The 16,960-nt window shown below is 39.4% G+C and overlaps 2 protein-coding genes across 4 annotated transcripts in view; one reads left to right on the top strand and one right to left on the bottom strand.

Moving 5' to 3' along the window:
- LOC146484823 (uncharacterized) overlaps positions 1–7,205 on the top strand; it is a 28,623-nt gene extending 21,418 nt beyond the window's left edge. For 2 of the 3 annotated variants that reach the window (XM_085104264.1, XM_085104263.1), the window contains exons 9-12: positions 2,159–2,306; positions 2,979–3,155; positions 4,575–4,649; positions 5,093–7,205. In XM_085104264.1, coding sequence (XP_084960390.1) covers positions 2,159–2,306; positions 2,979–3,155; positions 4,575–4,649; positions 5,093–5,155 — 463 coding nt within the window. In that variant the 3' untranslated portion in view covers positions 5,156–7,205. The remainder of the gene's footprint in view (positions 1–2,158; positions 2,307–2,978; positions 3,156–4,574; positions 4,650–5,092) is intronic. The other variant, XR_014863525.1, reaches the window with a different exon arrangement.
- Positions 7,206–9,954: 2,749 nt separating this feature from the next.
- LOC146484822 (uncharacterized) lies at positions 9,955–13,623 on the bottom strand. Its single transcript, XM_085104196.1, has 4 exons — positions 13,340–13,623; positions 12,315–12,513; positions 10,830–11,167; positions 9,955–10,015 (listed from the first exon to the last, which is right to left on the bottom strand). The coding sequence occupies exons 1-4, from the start codon at positions 13,426–13,428 to the stop codon at positions 9,955–9,957; spliced, it is 687 nt and encodes a 228-aa protein (XP_084960322.1). The 5' UTR covers positions 13,429–13,623.
- Between the last annotated feature and the right edge of the window lie 3,337 nt (positions 13,624–16,960).

The raw sequence follows: 16,960 nt of genomic DNA, 5'->3' as shown, positions 1-16,960 counted from the left end.
GTGCGTCTCACACTATATTCACCATATTCACAAGCGTAAATTTCAAAAATACATTAATAATTCATAAGCCCATTGACCTATCAAATGGTCGATAAAACACGTGCAGTGGTTTAAAAACCCGATAGAACCTCCTCCTTATTAGTATGCAGTGTTTAATGTTTTTCTCGTATGCTAATTTCCAACGTTCACAAAAGCATCATTGTTATGAACTCTCTTGACACACGCTTTTCCAGGAATGTTTTTGAAGCCGTTCAAAAACTCGCAGCACGTGTTTTAACGGGTCTAGAGCCACTCGGCTGCGCCTCGTGGTTTTAAATTCCGAAAAAAAAAACACTGCTGCTCGTGTTTTAAACATTACTTAAAAGTCCGTTTCGCCAGTTCTACACATCTACACAGTCAAACCTCTTATAAGCGGGGACTCTTGGGACAAGCATAAATGACCGGGCGACCTGCACCCATTTGCAACGTCTCACATGGTTGGTCGAGAAAACAAAAAGAACGAACAACAGAACAATGTTCCCAACCCTAAAAAACAATACAGCTACAGACGCTGCGGGTTATCAGGGTCCAGTGAAAATTGAGCTTTTGAAGGGTGCAGGTTTGCTGTAAATGATTTCTTAGGCCGTCTCCATAAATTTTCCTTCCCATCGCCCGACCGACCCAACTTTTTCGAAAAGTTAAAAAGGTTTCAGATTCACTTCCTTATCCCCTTTTATCCAGTGCTTTCAAGTTTTGACATACTTTTCATGCACCTTAACTTTGAGATGGCGCAGTGGTGAGAGCACTTGCCTCTCACGGAGTTATATGAATTTGTTGTTGGTTCTCGTCCTTGCTCTGAGAAGTTTTTATCCGGGAACGTTTTCAAATTCCATTTCGATTAGGCGTGCGTTTCTCAACTCCCGAAAAGATTTCGTACCCGAAAAACATGCACAAAATTCATTACCAAAAATTCCATTTTTGATAATTTTGAAAGCAAAGTTTCAGTTTCCAAGGTTAATAAACACGTTGAGTTTGTTTGTACGAAAAATAACCGGTAGTCTGTTGAAAAGGGATAAGAAAAATACCTTTAAATCCGAAGCTTTTCGCTGCGAGCTTTGAGAAAAGCACGCCAGAAAACGCCAGACGAAGTACCGCTTGGATTGGTGGATGTACCACTGAAATTCCCATATATTTAAATGCGTTCAATACGCCCTCATAAAGAACACCTTTCAAAATGATACCAATCTCGTACCCAGAGTCGTCAGGGTCTTTGGCTAGCGGTTGGTCGCTAGGAGAGACTCTGGAGAATTCGAAAAAAAAGAGATTTTTTTTTAATTGGCTGCCCCGTAACGGTTTGCATTGTTTCACCGCAGAACTTCCCCGGAAATAAAAGTTCTAGTTTCCCAGGGTATCTCCTGGCGACTAACCGCTGGCCAAAGAGTCTGAGGACTCTGGGTACGAGATTGAAATTTATTTATTTATTAATTTGTCGTTATATCCGTTTTAGAGGGGGTGGGGGGGTAGGAAAAACGCATTTTATGGGGATGGCTTCAAGGGGAGTTGAAAACACCTGGGGAGCTCACCACTTACGCAAACCACCCGGATGGAAATTTTCGGCATAAATACGAAATGATTTAGCTTGTCTTAATAGAAGATGGATAACATGCAAAATGTACGAGCAGCAGCTGTAAATTCAAAAAGGAGAAATAAACTGAAAATCCATCACTTTGACCAGAAGCCCATAATTTTAGAAGTGCTCCAAATGGAATGATTCGTACCATTTGATTTTCCAACTGGAATTTCCGTGTTTTCCATGTAAATGGTAAGTACACCTAAATCACCATGCCTTCAAATGCAATGTTTGCAGATGAGTCATTCAGGGATCGCTCACTTTTTATGAGGTGGTATGGGGAAATAAAATTTGAGGGATGGAGGGAGGGGGAGTTACTTGATCATCATTGAATCGGTTGCAGTGCTGATGAAAGAAGGTCTGTTTCTTTGAATTAAAGTATAGAAAGGGAATTCCATAAAGAGTGAAAATACGTTTGGATGGGTAAAATCGACCAGCCTCCTCCCTCCCCTATAAAAAATGAACGATTCGTAGAAGTATTTTCATTCAAAAATGAACTCACAGAAGTAATCCCACCCAACCTATTTGCTCCCATGCCCATTTTTACAGCATAACCGAGGAAATGAAAGCCATTCAAGAGCTTCGCTTGTTGATCAATTCTGAACTTGAAAGGATGAAAGACATGCTTGCTGAACGGCGTAACATGCTGCTAGCTGGAGCTACGAGAGATCCCGTTGGTTCCAGTGTATCTCAAAAGGTATTTTGCCTTCACTTGAAGCTTGCTTTGTTTTAAATGCCAAGAGATAAAGTTAGAACCACCTTGTACAGCGTAATACACGGTCCCACAGGAAAGTACTGCTTAGTAGCTTTCATTTGAATGGTTACAGTTTAGGATTTCATCGACGGACTCAAAAGTTAAAATCACTTTGTACAATTTAAGAATTGGTTCATGCTTAGCGTGCGTATATCGAGTTGTGGATGCACGCGGGAAGCGTAAGAGAAAAGTCCGATAGTTCTTCACTACTTTCGTCCATTTCAGGGGAAACTTTGTTAAAACTAGGCTACGGAAACCTGAGTTTGTCTGATTTGTACACGTCATCTTATGGACGCACGGCCGTGCGTATGTTGTTGAAAAATGTACCATGATGACGCCAATAGGCCGGGTATTAGATAGGGAAACACGCGCGCTATTTTATAAAGCATAATAAACAGCACCACAGGAAAGTACTGCCCAGATGGTCTCACTTCAGGATTTTATCCACAGGATTTAGTTAAGAATCACGCTGTGCAACCTGACCAAAAAATTCCACAGAACAACTCCACGAAAGGCATTTATCAGCAACTGTCAGATCCATTTACAAGTTCTCCATACACAGAACAGCATCACGTGACTCTGGGCTTAAATTATTTTTGCCATTTTGTTTTTCAGATGGCGGATCTTCTACGAGAGCAATCTTCGTTAAATATCGGGCTTTCGAACATCAGCGATGAATTATCGATTCGTAAGAAGGCATCCCGAAGGGCGAGGATATACTCGCACATTGAAAGCGCCAAGAGAGAGTTGAAAGAAGAAAGAGAAAAGTGTATGCGAGAGTTTCGTGAGGAGGTAAGATTTTATTCCGTTGATGGTGAAATTGTTTAACAAGGGTCTTGAAGAAAGCTCGTACATGCGTGACAAATGAACAAAAGATATTCGGTTTTGTAAATTCAATTCTTCACGGGGCAAGGTTTGATAATAAGCATGCTGTGTTCAGCTGTTCAGCCGATGAGCCGAATTCAGTTTTGTGTTTACAGTCAATACACGTCACGCGTGAACAGTATTTCCGCGAATGAAATGAACATTCGAATTTCTCTTTGTAATGTCCGACATGTGAATGGACTGTTGAATATTTCTCTGGAAATCTTCCCGAAAAAGACACATTAACGGAAAAAAAAAAGGTTGAAAATACTTGGAAAACAATTGTTATTCTTGAAATACTTAATGCTGTAATGTATAAAAGAAAAATTCAGCTTTATACCGTCAATAAACTAGGGAAATTTCTACGGGAACTCTGAAATCTCGTTGGCGATGTGTGTTAATTTGAACACTCCGTTCAAATTTCAAAAATACCGGTCACGCGTGACGTGAATTGACTGTAAAAGATGACCGATGGTCGGACATGACAATTAGAATAACGCGAAGCTCAATGAAAAGCTCTATATAATTTATTAAACCACTGAGTAATGACGTCAGACGTATTACTAGATAGGCACGTCGCATGCGCAGTGTGTTAATGTTGTACTCTCGTGGTCGTTGCTTCATCGGGTGATGGCAGTGCTGGGTTCTTGAACAAGACCATAATGCGAATCCGTATCCGAATCTGAATTACAATCCTATTCCTGATCTTGACCCTGATGTTAATCCCAATCATAATCACAGTCACATCATTCTGCATTCATCAGGGTTGTAATGGGTCCTGAATAATCGGAATTGGAATCCTAACCCTAATCCTGATTTTGATCCCAATCCCAGTTATAATCACAGTCACATCATTCTGTATCCACCAGGGCTGAGTTGCTTGAAGCATGGTTAGCGCTAACCATTGGTTAAGAGGTATTAAAACCTATAGGTTGTCATGGTATTTAACCCGGGTTAGTGCTAACCACGCTTCGAGCAACTGGACGGTGTGTAAATGGGTCCTGGACCCAGTTGTTGAAAGCTCCATTAAGCTAATCCTGGTTTAACTTGAACTTGATTCACGTTTATTGACTAATCCATAAGGATTCTTCCAAAAGATTTTTGTCTTTTAATTCTGCCTTAGACTTTTCTTTAGCATTACCTAAAATTTAGCCTTCAAAAAAATTTATAACAAGCGTAATGAAAACCGGTTAACTTTTAATTATGGATTAGCGTTAATCGGCTTTCGAACAACCTGGCCCTGAATAATCCGTGCCACCTTGCAGAATACAAGGGGAACCTTTCCTTGCATGGGCGAAATTTTCATGGCTTCTTTTTTATAATGTGGGTTTCTCTGTCTTTTGTCAGATCAAAGAAGCTCTTGTTCATGAACTAAGTGAAAAATTTTCAAGGGAAATAGATTTGCTTCGGCGTGAAGTTCGGGTAAGCGTTGTTATTAATCATTTTTATTCCGCTTGCGTAAAGTGCATTTTTTCTGAAAAGCTTATATTAATAATTATTTCGTTCAATACCGCACAAGACTAAACCTGGCCAATATACTGCTCCATGTGGAGGGGTGATGGTGTAATGCCGAACGCCTCAGTTCTGAAGGTCTGTGGCTCGAGGCCTATATTCTGCTGTCGTGTTGTAGTTTTTGATGTGGTACGTTAGGCATGCGCCGCCTTTGCTATACTCCTCACTATCTGAGTAGCTTGGAGGAGGTCATTATAACTGGCAAAAATAGTGGAAAACCTTGTATAGTGGTTGGCGTTAATCTGGAATGAAATATCATCTTATCCTGGAAGGGAGGAGAGAGGATAGTGATATTCCAAGTTGGGGACCTGTTATATTCATTCCTCTCAGTTTATTGTCATTTTAATTCTTAGTCCAAAGATGCAATAATTGAGCAGCTGAAGAAGAGTCAAGAACAGAGAGAACTAGCTGACTGACGTGATCATCATTTGCAGAGTGGATACAGGTAGAGATGTAAAACGGACAAAAACTAGAACAAGAATCGACGAGATTTCACGAGTGTTGGCAAGTATAAACGGAGAGTTAATAATGTTCACGAGAGTTCACTACTGTTGACGAGGTCTTGCAAATGTTTGCGAGAATTCACGAGTGTTTACGATCGAGGTCTTGCGAATGTTTCCGAGAATTCACGAGTATTGACAATAGTTTAAACTCTTGTTATGACTTGAACACAAACTCTGTCGCGCTCTTCTCGATAACCGCGCGTCCTCGTCGACTAAATTCTCAATTTTCTATTTCAAACTGCCACTCCTGTTTGAGAAACTCCGTCGACTCGTGTGCGAATTTGAACTTCTTTCTCTCCGTTCTCAAATGATACCAGTTTAACCGTTTTCCCGCTTTTGTGTACGCCCGCCCCGTCATGATGATTTTAGTACAATAGTTTCTCGTTTACAACTTCGTTCCCAATTTTTCTCCCCTCTTCACCCTCTCCAGGGCGTTGTAACAGTCTTTTCACAGCCCTTTATTTTCTCAGAATAATGTCCAAGTAGAGGATTTAGTAAGGGCGGTGTTAGGAAAAGAAATTTAACGCGAATATGTCCGTTTTTCACGCCTATAAGCTAAGTACTGTTAATACAGTGTGTGAGTCTATTTAACAATTAGATTATGAGCTCGAGATTTCTATCGCGTGATAGCTGATGAGGGCGCAGCCCGAATCAGCTATCATGCATAGAAATCGAGAGCGAATAATCTAATTGTTTTAGTATAAATCTACTAGTTGTTCAAAACTAAACAAGTAAATTATCTATATCCTCATTGCAGACACTTCGAAAACGCGAGGAAGCGGCCACCATTTTGTTGAAAACCGCTACTCACTATCTATCACAGAATAGATAGCGACCAGCGTAGCCAATCAGAGAATGGCATTCGTGATAGGACACTAGTAGATTTATACTAAAAACTAATAGTTAGCGATATTTCTATAGTAGTTCTGTTTCCAGGACTTCCTGATTCGTTAAATTATGAAAAAGGTGTGGGCAATCTTTCGTTGCCGTAATCGCTGCAGCAAGCAGACGTTCGTTCTACTTCTGGCAGTCATTGCGGCAAAGTTTGAATTATTTTCACATAAAGGCCTTTATTCTATCAACGCTTTTATGAAGTGTCAGATATAACTAGTACTTCTGATGTAACTATTGAAACAAATACTCACGTACATTACAAACGCGAAACTATTTCTCCTCTGTTCAAATGAGCTTAACTGCATCAATGAGAAGTACTTTATATGACGCTGTGAACCTCATTATGAAAGCGAGACTAAGTGCAAATCGTTTGATATGAAAACAAGTTTTAAATACGTAAATTATGATCATCCGGGTGAGTGTAGTCCTGAGAAGGACTGTTTAGGGTAACTTTGAACTTCAGAGTCAAGAGGATTCTGAAGATGACTTCCGCTCAGGTTGTCGAAACGTCAGTCAGTCACCACAAACAGTCCTTCTCAGGACTACACTCACCCGGATGATCATAATTTACGTACTTATGACATGGGCTCCTAGGTTCAAACCATTTACAGAACTAGTTTTGTTTGCATATGAATGAAAACTAATTTTCATAATACTTTGCTCTTAGCCTCGCTTTCATAATGAGGTTCAAAGGATCTCAGAAATGGCCAATTATTGTCGTAGTTATTTTGCTCGTCCACAGACGGCAAGGGCGGCATAAGCATGCTCACGTGATTCATCTAATAGTTACTTCCGCATTAGTTAGGTAGATAAGTAAATTATTTTGTAGTAGTAATTTACTCGTGGCTGGCCACAGTGACCATGGATGAAAAATATAATTTTGCTTATTGATGATAATATATTATTTAGTTTAGATAAAGTATAGCTTCCGATAAAGGATATTCTATTATACAATATAGAAAAGAAAATAAGATTTATAGTATAAATTACCATTAACAGTTTATATTTATTGTAAGAAAAATTGATGAGGTTAGCAAAGCTTTCGAAGTAATAAATCCTATATTGTGCAGGTTTGTTTCATTTTTTTTCTCTTTCCATTTGCATTTGGAGTATAGGCCATTTCCGAGTTGCTTTGAACCTCATTGTAAAGTGCAAAGTTTCTTTTATGAAGATTAGTTGTAATTCATATGCTAAGGAGACTAATTTTCACATGAAAAGCTTTGCACTTAACCTCGTTTATATAATGAGGTTTACAGCAACTCGGAAATGGACGATCACACTTTTTTTCGGTAGTTTCTCATTGCGAATCCGACAACGGTGAACACTTTTTCAAAACTTTGAAAGAGTAAAAACAAGAAAAAAAAACAGAGGACGTGTTATTTGCAAAATAATAATCAAGTGGTTTGGTCACCGTGTGTTTGATCCACAATAGGCCATTTTCATGATGGCGTCATTTGACTACAACTACCAGAATTCATTTTGGTTTCCTTTTCAAATTCAAGTTTTGTAATCCCAGTGGAGAGCAAAGAACAATAACTCTGAGAACACAAAAAACTGAAGGATTCTGGTAGTTGTAGTCAAATGACGCCATAGTGAAAATGTCGTATTCCCAAATTAAAGTTTGAGGTCCTTTTAATAGCAAACTTCGAAAAATTGTATTTCTAAGTTAAATCAAGATGTTCGCCATTTTTTTATTGCATTTTCTTTTTATTAGTATTCGCACTGAAAACTTCTCCGGTATTCAGAAACTCCCCAGTCGTTCCATTTAGGCTTTCTTGGATTACGTCCTTAGCTGTTTGCGAAACGTCCAAAATTTCGGGGCGAAAATCATCGTGGGAGAGTCAGAAGCAGAGATAGATGCGAGGAAAACGTCCAAAAGGATGGCAAGAAAAAGTCGGCAAAAAAAAGACGAAGAATTTTTTTAAATAAAAATAAATTATGTAAATTAAGCATTCATTTTTCCTCCCGTTGGTTCTTTGCCGAACATTTTCCCGCACGTTTTGACTTTTTACGGAAGCGGACCAATTTTTCCTCCGCGGTTCCCAAAATTCCACGCGCACAGGATTGAACCCTACGATTGCGAGAGTTATATTTCTTCCTATGACTTCACAATTTTAACCGATCCATATGAACTGGCAACAAAATGGGATTTTATTGAAGGATGGGACTTCTTAGGTGGTGAGGCAAACGTCCAAACCGGTGCTTGTACAACAACAACAATAATCTTTATTTGCATGACCATATAAATCGTTACAGTATTGCAAAAGGGTCCTTGAGCTTTGCTAACTAATGAAAACATAAAATACAAAGTATTGCAAGAAAAGAAGGCACAGAACAGAATTAAACTTCATCGGATTATATTATTTGCTTACAAATTGTTTCTTAAATCAAAACAGGAAGAAGTGAACTTAACCATCTGCTTATTTACTACAGAATTAGGAGTTCACCAACGCTACAATCAGGAAAATTCACTTCACTATAAAACTTGTGATACTACTACGGATCACCTCGTCCTGTTCAAAATCGCTGAAGTCATTTCATGAAATTTGGTGAGTGATTCCGAATGCTCATTCAACAATCTTAAAAATGTTTTGGGGGGACAATACGTGGCTCACAACAGCCACAATGCTTTGCGGAGGTTTGCGAGTTTTTTTTATTTTTTTATTTTTTTTTTTTTATTGTTTCTTTCAGTTTGTTCGACTCAAGCCATTTTCTGGTAAAGTCTTCTACCAGAAGAGTCACTGAAGAACAAAACTTTACAAACTATTTACGGACTCGATTGAGCTGAAAATCATGAGACCGTCAAATCCCTGGGGGTAGCCCCACCCCCGGGATGGACAGTGTCAGTAAAAGTGCACGGCTAATACCCGGGGGGGATGGGCGCAGCTGGAATTGACTCGTGCATTACGAGTCCGATCATGGGCTCATGGGAGTTTTTCCATGGACGTTTGTAGAATAAACCAAGAAACCAAAAATCAATCAATCACACAAGCCAGCGCAATCAACCAATCGCTGTCTCACTGATCAAAAAATCAATCAATCAATCAATCAATCAGTTAGTCAATCAGTCAGTCAGTTAGTCAGTCAGTCAGTCGGTCAATCAATCAATCAATCAATCAATCACTAATCAATCAATCAATCAATCAATCAGTCAGTCAGTTGGTCAATCAATCAATCAATCCCTCACTCACTAATCAATCAATCAATCAATCAGTCAATTAATCGATCAATCAATCACACAACCAAACGCAAGCAGTCATTCACAAATCAATCAATAATGATTCCAGCAGACATTTGATACATTACTTAATTAAGGTCATACGAGAGCTGGAAAAGATTGTCTGATTTACTGATAACTGATGATTCTCAGAGGCTGAACTTAAACTATATATAGAAAAGTTATAAAAAGAGAAGTTATATTTATGGCCACGTTCAGGAAAGGAAGCCACTCTGACCTGTAAAGGTAAAACAAACAACATGATTTCATCAGTGGAAGCACCACTATCATCATCATCATCATCATTATTATCATCATCATCATCGTCATCGTTATCATCATCATCATCATCATCATCATCATCATCATCATTATCATTATCAAGTTGTGAGTGATTATGGTGGTAATTGCGGCAATGTAAAAGTGCAGGGTACAAATGGATGTTGTGCCGCTAGCAATACAGGCACAAATGAAGACAACACACACTGTAGAGTTAATTCTCTGATTTATCATTAATATTTCACACGAACATAACGTTAATGCTATTCAGTCTGCATGGCAGGAAAAGGCATCTGATGGATTCCTGGGCAACTACTCACCTTCAGAAGGAGTTAAATGTCTTCTGCTTGGCATGAACTCGGTAGTGCTTGGAAAGCGTTGACCTATTAAAAATGGATAGATTTAATATACAGTAAAAACCCACATACGAAGATTTTCCCAGTTTAGCCTGAAAAGGTTCTTATATATGTGGAGTTTACTGATATATATATGAGATATTTTAGGTTCTTTAATGGGTTCTTATTTTCTTAATTATACCTGGAAAAGGTGCTTGCTGCTGGACCAAACGGGTGCGGTTCCTTCGTTTTGTATGCATGCCCCGTCTAGTTATGTCAAAATCCAGTTACGCTAGTCAGTAGCAGCAACTATTTGTACAAAGTTCTATACAGAGCATATCAAATTTTTATTTTAAAATTGCAAGAGATTCTGTACATTCTGATTGCCATGTAAAAAAAGTTCTTATTATTGTCATGTGTTTTTCTCTTACCGTATTTATTCGATTAGCCGCCCACCTTCGAATAAGCGCCCACCCCACCCCCTCTCAACAAAAAGCATTTCTGCACTAGCCCAGTGTGAAGTAAGAGGAGCGTCAGTTTTGTTCCAAAATTGGTTTTAGATACGGTAGTTACTGAACTTTTATATTGTTTTTGGCTTCTTTATGTTAGCTCTGGCACTTTGTTTTGTCTCGTTGAATCGAAATAAACTTATTATTCCTTGCTTTGTTATTCTCTTAAAATGTCCGCTTGTGGAAAATGTTGGGAAAATAAGAAGCGCCCACCCTCGAATTAGCGCCCACCTCGAATATGCGCCCACCCTTATGGGCTCAGGTCGGTTAATCGAATAAATACGGTACTGATTTTCCAAATATGAACCTGTTTTAATTTTTAGGCCTAACAGGTTCTTATATAATGAACTCACCTCTCCGCAAACGCCATTTCACACTTGGTGCACTTGAAAGGTCGCTCACCGGTGTGAGTGCGCATGTGCGAAGTAACCGACGAGGACTGGGAGAAGCACTTGCCACATATATAACACGAGTAAGGTTTTTCTCCTGTGTGGGATCGCTGATGTACCACAAGATTGGCTGATTGGGTAAATGCTTTGGAACAGTAGCTGCACTTGAATGGCTTTTCACCTGTATGGCATCTCATGTGAACGGCCAGCGAAGATCTTCGCGAGAAAGATTTGTTGCAGATTTGGCACTGGGGCTTAGCTTTGGGTTTCACCTTGTATAATTTGTTTATCCAAGAAACATTCTAAATGTGAAAAGAGATGTAAACATTTCATCTCATCTCTTGACTTCGCAGAGTGTTCAATTTATACCACATCCTATTTCTATTGAGGCGCGGTGGCTTAGTGGTTAGCGCGTCAGACTTTCAATCGGACGATCTGAGGGTCGGAAGCTCGAGGCTCGGTTGGCCTTTTCATTACTGTGTCGCTTCAGTAGACAAGAATCTTTGCCCTTCATTCTCTCTTCGCCCAGGTGTATCAATTAAATGGCTACTGGCAACATACTGCTTGGGGTAACCCTTTGATGGACTAATATCTCATCCAGGAGGAGAAGCGATACTCCTAGTTGCTTCGTGCTACAGCAATCAAGTTAAACACCGACAATGTTGGCCACTTAAGCCCGAGTGAGACTTTACATTACTTTTACCTTACCTCTATCTTGCTATTTCTATACTTCTTGATCATTGCCAGAAGTAATTTTTGGGTGAGCACATGACCAAGGTAGAAAATATCGTGAGTGGCATACCCCCACTGCACTTGTTTGTATTGAAATGCATTAATCGTGAATGTTAAAAAGAACTTCCATCGTTAAAAAACTAGCCAATTTAATACATACTATACTACTTTTATTTTCTCAATTTTGCACCGCCCCAGTGAATACCTGTCACAGGGATGGGGGGGGGGGGGGGGAATAAGCTACCCTGCCGAAATAAAGCTTACTAACCTCATTAAGTGAATACGTACGCCTGAAATCTGTGGCTTCAGGGCACTAATTGGTTGCACTTTCCGGATCGAATTAGTTAGTACGCGCGATGTGATTGGTCAATTTTGCAGGTCGTATTTCATTGTGCGGTCCACTTAATTTCCCCCGACTTCAACTAGTTTCCTTTCCCACACGCAAGATGAACATCAAAAATATAAGAAATATCTTACTAACCTCGTTTACTTGGTCCATACTGTAAGTTATGGATCCTTGCGCCATAAATTAAATCAACGGGAATAACGCGGTCCATAACTTACAGTACAGACCTCGAACTCCGTTGGTAAGAGGTATGTAATAAGAGAGTTCTGAAATCGAAATAAGTCTGATCGCGTTATTTTGAAGTGGACATTTTAGAACATTTATGTTAACTGAAAGTCATGTTGACCCTCTAGTAAGTTAAATTTGGTTACCTGGTGACCGTTGTTGGGATCACTTCCTTGTATTACTGAATATGGACTACTGTGCTGGGGATAAGGAATGAAAGGATCAGCTAAGCTCATCAACGGAGCTGGCGATTCCTTTTCTTCTTCAACGCAGCAGTAATAACATGGATGTGTGATGTAGGAGGGTGCAAAAAATGCCTCCGTGTTTATTCTCCGTCGATACTCGCTGCAATTCAGAAGAAATTCTCAGTGTCGACAAAATGCTCTCTAGAGAATATATAGATAACAGGTAGTGGCGGATCATGACGTCGAGGCTCGAAGTAAAATATGCGGGAAGGAGCAAATGAGAAAAGGAAGGAAACAAGAAAGGAAGGGAGGAGAGAGAGAGGAAGAAGGGAAGAAAGGGAGAAAGGAAAGAAGGGAGGGAGGAGTGAGAGAGGAAGAATGGAGGAAAGAAGGACGGAGGAAGGAAGGAAGGAAGGAAGGAAGGAAGGAAGGGAGAAAGAGATTAAGATTAATGAAGAAGAGAGTGAGAAGGAGAAATACATGATAACATGGAATGTAAAATCAGAGAAAGGAAGTAAGGAAAGGGGAAAGGTAGGAAGGGAGGTGCGGCAGTAAAAGGCGCGACAATCTTAACTGAGAGAAAGTTGTGTCGGCGGTCCGGCTAGAATTGGAAGCTGTGAACCATTTCTCGCTCTTCTCTAACCCTAATTAGCCAAGTCAGTGATCAACAAGTAGGCAATGAATTCAAAGGATTCGGAAATAAGCCTCAACTGAACTACGTGCAGTTTCTCGTTTTCCTTAACCATAGTCAAGTGAACACACAAAGGTACTGGATAGTGGGGAAAAAGAAATTGTGTGCGTGCATGTTTAAGCGTTTTACGCTCTTTGTTCTCGAAAGTATCAGCGGCCTTTTGGCTATTTAAGTAACAGGAGCTCTTTTTTTTTTGGGCGGGAGGGTTAATAAGTAAGATCTCACTAGGCAGGCTGTACCTTGATGGAAGTAAAAAAAAATGCACAACGCAAAGCAAAGTGATATTTAAGCATACCTTCCCCATTTGTTCATTTCGTAACCGCTGGGCCCATTTGTGGTAGGGAAGGACATCAATGCGAATGAATGAGGAGGGAAAGCTTCCATTTTTTGTTCTAAGGAGGAATGAATATTGCAGGCATTAAATAACAGTTAGTGAGGTTGTTCAATTATTGTCTACAGTTACAAAGTCACTGGTCGTTTCATGTATCTGTACGGTAAATAATGGTAATGTTGATAGGTGGAATGACAACTTGAAAGACATGAAACAAACGAAGAGTGGAGCCAGTACGGTCTTTCTCACCACGACTCCCCCATATCTCAGTTTCAGAGCATCCAACCTACACCTGGAAGGTCATAGGTAATGGTTACTTTCCTATCCTTTCTTGTCTCATCTCGTCTTTTCCTGTTCTATCCGATCTTCTATTCTCTTCTCTTGTGGTCGTGATGATGATGACGACTTTGTTTTTAATGCCTTCCTGAATACATCCCAATCTTCATAGCCTTAACATTTCAACTAAATAAGCTTAAAATATATATATATTTTTTTTCACTTACCTTCACTAACTGATTTCAGAACATGGCAATGGCATATATCGAATGAGTATCTTCAAGCAGGTTTTACAGTGATAATCCGTTTAGGAGCGCCGATTGCGCAATTTGACCGACTGTACAATGAAACAGATTAGAAACCTACAAGGAGCGCAAATTGCGCAATATAGCCTTTACGTATTTCATTTTAATAAGATTAAAGCTGATGCTTTTTTACTGACCTCACAACTTACTTCAGAATACGAAAACGGTATTGAATACTTTTTGGTTTTACAGTGGTACACCAAGCTGATTTTCATAGCACGTACACTTTCAAGAGCGCAAAATTGCGCAATCTGACTTTTGGAGCGCAAATTTCGCAATCTGGCTGTTTCGTCACTGAATCGTAAACCGATTAAGAACACAAATTGCGCAACACACCCTTTTGCATATTTCATTAATAATGTTCATATTTCTTATTATTAAATATTTCTTGTTTCATATTATTATTCAACGAAGCTGAACTGACCATCTTCAGGATGCATAAATGGTATCAAATAGGTACCTGTAGATTTTATAGTAGTACGCTAAGCTGGTTTTCAGAGTACGAACACAAATTGCGCAATCTGATCATGACTGATTCCAACAATGGCATCGAATGAGAAGCATACGAAGGGTGCAAATTGCGCAACACACCCACGCAGATGATCTCCTTATAAGGAAGTTACGGGTATAGGAATAGGAGCGGCAGGCATCCAGCAACTGTTAGAAAATTTAATTGGATCGCCAACACTTCAAAACATACAAACATAATTCCAACTTACAGTCGAATACCGATAACTCGAACCTTCAAGGGAAATTGAAAACAGTTCAAGTTATCGAAGGTAAACTTACATAGAAAATGACCTGAAAGGAAAGGAAAATTGGTTCGAGTTAGCGCGGGGTTCGAGTTAGCGAGGGTTATTCGAGTTATCGGCGAAGTCTACTGTATGTCCAAACAGAAGGAGCAGACGATCATGAAAAAGAAAGTAAAAACCAGGCACGATAAAAAGATCAGAAACACCCAAAAACATGTAAACATAACTCCAAGCTATGTACAAGAAGAAGAAAAAGCAACAAAATAAAAAAGCACCCCTTCTCATCAAACTCCACCCTAGTTGGACATCGCAAAAAAATAAAAAACTCCTCAAGACACGTAAATAAAACCAGAGCAGACCAGGAGGTCTTCACATCAGTGTTTGAAACGAGTCGGAAGGTCGAATCGAGCCGAATTTGCTCGGCAAATTTTCGGCAACTTTTCAACAAATAGACAGCAGTTTTCTATGGTCTATACTATTATAGACCATACAAAACTGCCGTCTATTTTTTTTTTTTTTTACAATAACATGGAAAAAGTACGAGCGGAATTGGCTTTATTTTCCGTCGAGAAATCGCGCGCGTTACATCTGACATCATTTTTAAATGTCTGTTCTCTTATAGACAATAGCTATGAGCCAATCAGCGGGCGATGATTTCGACAGCTACTGTAAAATTACTTTGGAGCAACATTTTTACGTTCGAGCAACCTTTTACTGAGAGAAACACTTTTCTCGTATTTTTCTACTACTATTTCTACTGCTATATGGAGAAAAAGTTTGTATTTAGCAAGTTTCACTGTTTGTATCTTTTTTTTTTGTATTGGGGTGGAATTAGGTTTTTATTTTCTATCCACAAGGGCTAAGCACAAACCACGTTTCAAAATGGCGGAAGCGGACGATAACGCTTCCAGCCTCTGAGTGGTCTCTCTTGGAGCAAGGCCCACTTTCCTAAGGTAAAAGTATTAAAAACTGCAAATTGCTTATAGTTTTCGATCTTTCAAACCAACTAACAAAATAACTACAATAACAATAACTACACGATGAAAATTTTCGGATAAAAATTCCTGAGCCCTAGCAGGAATCGAACTCACGACCTTCCAGTTACTAGTCTGGACGCTGTAACCACTAAGCTATGGGTTACTCAAATTTTCAAAAATGCGAGCAACATCTGTGGTAACTTTTGCAAAAAATTAGCAACTTTCGGGCAACTTTTGGCGTAGTCATAGGGAGGGGGGCAACTTTTAAGAGAATATGGAGCAACTTGTTGCTTTCCCTTATAGGAGGCCTGGATCCGGTTGTATAAAACATTTTAAAGATAAGTTGGAGTTTCTGCAGTCGTTGCCAGACTTCCCAAGAATTCTCTCACGCTTTCTTTGTTTTCCTTAACCTTAGTAAACCAACTTTAGTTGAGTGATGCACAAGATGGTTGCAGAAAACCTCAATTTACCTTAAAGATGTTTTACAAATCAAGGCCCTGGTCCCCATTGTTATGGTACATTTCTTTAAAGTTGGGGTGGGTAGGGTGAAATCATTAATGGTAGATAGCACCAGCAACAGGGAGGGGTGGGTAGAGTGACATCACAAATAGAACTGACAACAGCTGCAACAGGACAGTTTACACAATTTCCGAGTTGCTTTAAACCTCGTTATGAAAGCGAGACTAAGTGGTGCAAACCCTGTTTTACGAAAACTCATTTTCATAATAAAAAAGTTGCACCAAGCCTCGCTTTCGTAACGAGTTTAAAGGAACGCGGAAATGGCCTGTTGTGAAAAGTGAATCATAACACAAGTATGCAAATGTCTTGCATCAGTTAGGGTTGCTATCAATTATTAAGCCTTTCAGTCAACAATCACTTCACTGTTTTTAATTGTCTTTAATAATATACAGTCGACCAGCTGTCCTGATTAATTGGATTTATTAACTTGAACAACCCAGGCCTACAAAATATGTGAGCGAAAACGCTGGAAACTGTTTGATAAACAACAAAAATTTGAAATGCGATCACAGTAAAACAGAAACTTATGAAATTCTTGAAAGTGTTAATCCTATATACTTGCATTTGTAGCGTTATGTATAGTGTTTTACAGTATATTTTATCCTTAAGAATACTGTTACTTAATTCCCCCGCCTTCCCCCTCCCCCACCTGCTACCCCACAAAAACTTAACTGACTGGAAAACATTACCAAAGTAGGGCTAGTCCAGTGGGCCTCTTACTTAAGACTGTATATCAGTATGACTGATGAGTATATT

Source organism: Pavona decussata, unplaced genomic scaffold (assembly GCF_977016875.1).
Source record: "Pavona decussata unplaced genomic scaffold, jaPavDecu1.1 SCAFFOLD_29, whole genome shotgun sequence".
Classification (NCBI taxonomy): Eukaryota; Metazoa; Cnidaria; class Anthozoa; order Scleractinia; family Agariciidae; genus Pavona; species Pavona decussata.
The sequence above is the reverse complement of the archived record's forward strand: the minus strand, read 5'-3'. Positions and strand labels throughout refer to the sequence as shown.